The sequence below is a fragment of the Pygoscelis adeliae genome, unplaced genomic scaffold (assembly GCF_000699105.1).
Source record: "Pygoscelis adeliae isolate BGI_AS28 unplaced genomic scaffold, ASM69910v1 Scaffold253, whole genome shotgun sequence".
NCBI lineage: Eukaryota > Metazoa > Chordata > Aves > Sphenisciformes > Spheniscidae > Pygoscelis > Pygoscelis adeliae.
Window position 1 is genome coordinate 77,572 of NW_008824412.1, and position 1,591 is coordinate 79,162.

Genomic DNA, 1,591 nt, shown 5'->3' on the forward strand with positions numbered 1-1,591 from the left:
GGAGCGGTGGCTGCATAAGGTGAGGCTGAGGCGCGCGAATGCCGATGCCCAACCAGGGGAGCCCAGGATTTAAATCCAGGGAGGTTTTCCTAGGATTTCATGCAAAGGCAGCGTTGGGGGTCAGGATGCAACGCATGGTCCTCCCGCCGGGGGTGCCTGTGGTTGATGGCGGCTTTGCTGCCTTTGCAGGTTGAAGACGGGACCTCCAGGTTCTTCAGGTGGATGCTGGCTGGCGCGGAGGTGCAGCGGGCAGAGTCTGCATCGGCTCCTCCAGCATGCCTGGCAGTGAGCGGGCTGGACCCACAGGTTGGGATCCGTGGGCTGAGCGTGGCCGTGCCCCACGGAGGTGTCTGGGAGCTCGGCAAAGTGCAGCTGGGAGGTTGCTGGGGATGGAGGGAGTCCTGGGGGCTCCTTTGGGATTAAACACACCCTCGGATGAGAAACCTTCCTTGGAGGCACCCAGCTTCAGCCACCCTGTGTCCGTGCCACGAACTGGGTCTGTCTGGCACGTGCTCCTCGTGCCAAGGCCCTGAACACCTCGTCCCCCTCTGCTTTTGGCAGGATGATGTGGCTGTCGTTGCGTGCCCGCTGGGACGGTCACTCAGCCACTCCTTCCTGGAGGACAGGACCACAATCCAGCTCTTGAGGCAGAGGTAAAGCCCCATGGTGCCCACCAGGACCGGCTGGGGATGGGGTAGGACATGCCCCTGCACCGGGCCGGGGAGCTCGGCAGTGGTGGCTGCAGCGCCTGAGGGGACCGGCGCGGTTCTTGCAGCCAAACCCAGGTCTGCTGTGCGCTGAGCGCGTCAGAGGACGAGGCGGCACAGGAACGGCTGGAGCAAATGGAAAACCGGTGAGTTCCCCCCTGCACAGACTTTGGGGGGCTGCCACGTTCCCCGGGGCTCCCCTCGCCCAGACACCCCCCGTGCTCTGGCTTGCTGGCCCTCGGCAGGTTGAAGCCCAGGCTCCCATTCCCCCTGCTCCCCAGAGTTAAAGCCCGTGGGCTTCAAACCCCCATCCCCTGCAAGGAGAAAGGGCTGGTTGACCCTGGTGGAAAGCCAGCCCTTTCACCGCCTGTCTGGGGGGGGGGGGGCCTGCCGCCCCCCCCAGCCCAAAAAACCTAACCTCGGCTTGCTGCAGCATGTCCCGGCTGGTGCTCCAAGCCAAGCCGGACACCAAGCCGGACACCGAGCCGGACACCAATGCCCAGGTCCTGCTTTCGAGCGAAGACTAGGAGGTAAGAGAGCCCCAACCCTGTCCGACGGGGGCAAGGCTGGGCAGTGAGCCGGGTCCCTTGCTGTCTCCCCTGAGACCAGGGATCCAGCCCCATCCGCTGCTGCCTCTTCCCTTTCTCGCCCCCCTCTTTTATCCAGGCTGACCCGCTCTCCGCTCCCCTTTACCGGCTGCCTTTGAAGTTTTTTGCCCCCTTTTTGGCGCTGATTCATCTGGAGGCAGCTCCCCTGCTGATAAAGGCTGTGTACACCGTTGGAGCGTGTGCCTCGTCCAGGACTGCGCGGTGCGCAGTGTGCGGTGCCGCACCGTCCCCAGCCTTGCCGGTGGCTGTGCCACGAGGTGGCAGTGCCGGCTCCCC

General features: G+C 64.7%; 1 protein-coding gene across 1 annotated transcript in view; it reads left to right on the forward strand.

Annotated features, from left to right (window-relative positions):
- Nucleotides 1–1,234, forward strand: part of SPATA19 (spermatogenesis associated 19) — a 1,467-nt gene extending 233 nt beyond the window's left edge. Inside the window, exons 2-4 of the mRNA XM_009320747.1 lie at nucleotides 190–366; nucleotides 562–653; nucleotides 1,141–1,234. Of these exons, the coding sequence (XP_009319022.1) occupies nucleotides 190–366; nucleotides 562–653; nucleotides 1,141–1,234 (363 nt within the window). The remainder of the gene's footprint in view (nucleotides 1–189; nucleotides 367–561; nucleotides 654–1,140) is intronic.
- Nucleotides 1,235–1,591: the final 357 nt, after the last annotated feature.